The sequence below is a fragment of the Lactuca saligna genome, chromosome 2, assembly GCF_052625555.1.
Source record: "Lactuca saligna cultivar CGN05327 chromosome 2, ASM5262555v1, whole genome shotgun sequence".
In the NCBI taxonomy this organism is placed as follows: Eukaryota; Viridiplantae; Streptophyta; class Magnoliopsida; order Asterales; family Asteraceae; genus Lactuca; species Lactuca saligna.
In genome coordinates, this window is record NC_136418.1 from 25863280 (window position 1) to 25867142 (window position 3863).

Genomic DNA, 3863 nt, shown 5'->3' on the forward strand with positions numbered 1-3863 from the left:
ATCAGGTCACTGTAGCCCTAATTTATTTGTTTTTATCTTTGCATTCTACACTTCTAACTTCTAAATTGATTTTTTTAGGGACCTCATAATGGTTTTATTTGTTGGGTAGAAGAAGCAGACACTAAGAATATGAGTGCTGAAGCAGTTATGATTGCAGGATTGGCTAGGTAAAAAAGAAGCTTGAATCAAGGATTTGGAAACTGAAGATGTCTTTAGTTCTAAGTTGGATTATTTTCTTTAGCATAATTGTGTACAAGTTGTAATTTGTATGTAGCAGTTTTTTATGTCCTTGTCAGGGAAATTGTTATGGTTATTTACATTATCCTTGTAATGACTTTCAATCACTAATATCAATAATAAACACCAATGCCATGTTCACCTAGAGTAAATGGGACCATATATATCCATCACTAATGTAAATAATGGACCCCAATACCATGCACGTCCATAAACACAACACACCATCATAAGGACATTGAAACCTTTTGCATACATAACACCATAGTGAGTTCATAACATAGTAATTTATATTAGATTGAAATTAAACAAAAATAGTACATAACATATAATCTGAACACTTAATCCAACATTGTTTAGCATAACCAAAGTGACAACATAACACAACAGTGAGTACATAACATAAAATTGAAACACTTAATCCAACATTGTTTAGCATGACCAAAGTGAGTACAAAACATCAAATTAAAACACTTAACCCGAAATCAGTTGTCATAAACAGATTGACTACATAACGACATTGACCACACTTAACCTATTCTAGTTCCATTGGCTTGTCAATAGTGTGGCCTTCCCCATTTTTACCCTCAACCCGTGTACCAAGTTTTTTCTTCAAAATTCTTTCCGACTTCTTTCTTGTCTTGAAAATTACCTTTTTACCCCTCCCTCCTATATCATATTTACCATCCTTTGTCTTCCTACCATTGCTTTTTTCCCCAACATTACCATTGCTGCCCTTTTTACCCCTCCCCTATTTATCATCTATAACTTCATTTTCCTTCTTACCACTGCTTTCTTCCCCAACTTTTCCATTATTTCCCTTATTACCCCTCCCCCCTTTATCATCTATAACATCATTTTTCTTCTAACCACTGCTTCCTTCCCCAACTTTCCCATTAATTCCCTTATTACCCCTCACCCCTTCCTCATCTGTCATACCTTTTGCCTTCTTAGCACTGCTTCCCTCCCCATCAATAACGTTTGTTCTCTTCCTTTTCCTTACCTTTAGTTTTGTTGGCTTTTAAGATCTAGAACATGTAACCTTGTTATGTCCTGCTTGTTTGCATACACTACACATAATCTTTTTCCCAACCTTTGACACAGTATGTCTAGCACCCCTTTCACTTGAATCCTTTCTTCTATTAACTTTAGGTCTACTTGGCATTTTTCTTTTCAATGGTGGCAAAGGTGGAATGAATTCAGTAGGTGGCCACATGTTGCTACCATTCATGCCACACATAGGATACTTGTAGATGTTCTTATAAATTGCTCCATAGTACATTGGATCCACATAATTACCAACATCACTGTTAAGGTATGAGATTTTTGCAATTGAATGCACACATCCATACCCATTTAGTTGCCACACTCTACATGAACAAGTCTTCTTATCTACATCCACAATGTAAGACTCTACCAAATTCCTTGTTTCAAACTGGTTTAAACCAGTAGGTAAAACCTGCCAATACCTGATTCAATGGTATAAAAGTTAGGGTGTATAGTGGAAAAACTAAATAAAGTATTAATAGAAAAGAAAAAACCTTTGATCTCTTTTCAACTGATTCAATATGATTGTAATGGCTGGGCATGGTTTATAATCAGGCCATGAACAACCTTTGATGGTGTGATTGAATTGCCACTCCATAACATACAACCTAATTTCTTCTAACATTGTGATTATTGGTTTTTTCCTTGCATCTCTAATGAAATTGTTGAAGCTTTCAGATAATCCATTTTCAACTACATCACACATCCTCCCCTCTCTAAAGAAAGCTCTACACCATGATTTTGGGTTCTTTTCCATAAGGTAGTCAAATGCTGCACAATTTAGTACTTGTATTTCCTTCATTGCTGCATTGAATAAAGGTTCGGTTGATGCTTTCCAATCTTTCCAAAACATCCTCTCATAATGCACACCACTGAACATTTTCCTAAAGTTGGCAACAATATACCTTGCACACTGTCTGTGTTCAACATTAGGCATTACTTCCTTCACAACCTCCAATAGCCCCTATACAATTTAAATTCATATGTTAAGAAAATGGAAATTTATTAACAAGAAATATGAAGTGTAATAAGTGATTTACCTTATGTTGATCTAACATTAGGGTGATACCACTACCATCATCAACTTCTAAATCATCTCCAAAAACCATTTCCAATTTTCTTTATTTTCCACACACACAACTGTCCATGCTATTAGGAAAATATGATTGTTAGCATCTCTTCCTATGTCACATATCAATTCTCCACTACATAATCCCTTTAAGAAACAACCATCTAGGTTTATTACTCTTCTACAACTTCCTTTCCAACCTTGTTTCAGCCCCTCAAAGCATATGTAAAACTTACTAAAATATGTCTTCCCATTAGGCATATTGTTGACATCCAATTTGACAGTCGATCCTGGATTGGATCTTCTTATCTCTTCACCATATGACCAAAGCTTGGTATAATGCTCGACTAGTGTACCTTCAATAAGTTCAATTGCATATTTCTTTTCTCTTCTACACTGTCCCATACTCACATCAATTCCAAATTTTTGTTTTACTTCTTCCTTTAGTAGCCTAACACTCATTTTTTGTTTTTGTAAAAATTTGGATGTGAAATGGCTACCAATCCATGCATAGCTTATAATTGACCCCATTTTAAAATTTCTAGCACAATTATGGTCATCTATAAGAGACTTAATCTGAAAAGATTTTTCCTCACTCATCCATGAAGCCCACAATCTAAACTTGCATTGTCGTGAACAACATTTAACTAAAAGCCTCCTATTATGATTTTTTTTGTAGCACAATTGACATCCTTTAGCAACAACATAATTACACAACATATGTTTTAATTTTTTAGGATTTTCAAATCTCATTCCTAACACAGGTTTTTGTTTTTTCCAATGAACATTTTCATTAAAAGCTGTTACCTCTTCATGAATTGGGTCGTGTTCATCCATCTGATCAAATGGATCTTCATGAGATGGATCTTCTTTAGGTGGAGTGTCTAGAGTTGGTTGCTCCTTGGGGCAGAGCTTGTTCAAAAACACATCATTCAAGGTCTTGATCATGAGGATGCAATCTCCATCTTCAATGTTATCGTCCAAATCACCTTGCACTTGTATTTCATCTAGGTCAATGCCTCCTTTGTCTCAACATGCAACTCTTCTACTACTTCACCTACACCAGAAAACGTGTCCTCGGGGGTGCATACTTCAGCCATCTCATCAACAATCCATTGATGAACATGGACACCAAGATGATCCATGTACACAGAAATTACACAACCATAATCATACCCTACTTCAATAAACTCCTGGTAGTCTTTCTCAGTTGCTATTATCCTCGGTCCTTCAGGGAACTCAATATCGGGCATGCAAAAGTACACATCAACACATGTCTCGTTTGCGAATCTCTGAATGAACACTAGAAATTCATTTTTGTCCATTCCAGCAAAATCTACATCCTCAAACATTTGCTCCACTCCATCTGAGTAACTGATCACTAGATACCTCGTAAACAAACTAGCAAAATGAAGATCTATCTTCATGTAGACGACCATAAAAAAAATCCAGCTTTGATTTTCGGATGAACAGTAGAAGAAAAAAGGAGATATTGGTAGATGAAACCGAT

At 35.6% G+C, this 3863-nt stretch overlaps 1 protein-coding gene across 1 annotated transcript; it reads right to left on the minus strand.

The window, feature by feature from the left end:
- Positions 1–772: 772 nt before the first annotated feature.
- LOC145029616 (uncharacterized) lies at positions 773–3301 on the minus strand. The gene is made up of 4 exons (XM_078978111.1): positions 2531–3301; positions 1779–2248; positions 1280–1706; positions 773–988 (listed from the first exon to the last, which is right to left on the minus strand). Exons 1-4 carry the CDS (start codon positions 3299–3301, stop codon positions 773–775), a joined length of 1884 nt encoding a protein of 627 aa, XP_078834237.1.
- Between the last annotated feature and the right edge of the window lie 562 nt (positions 3302–3863).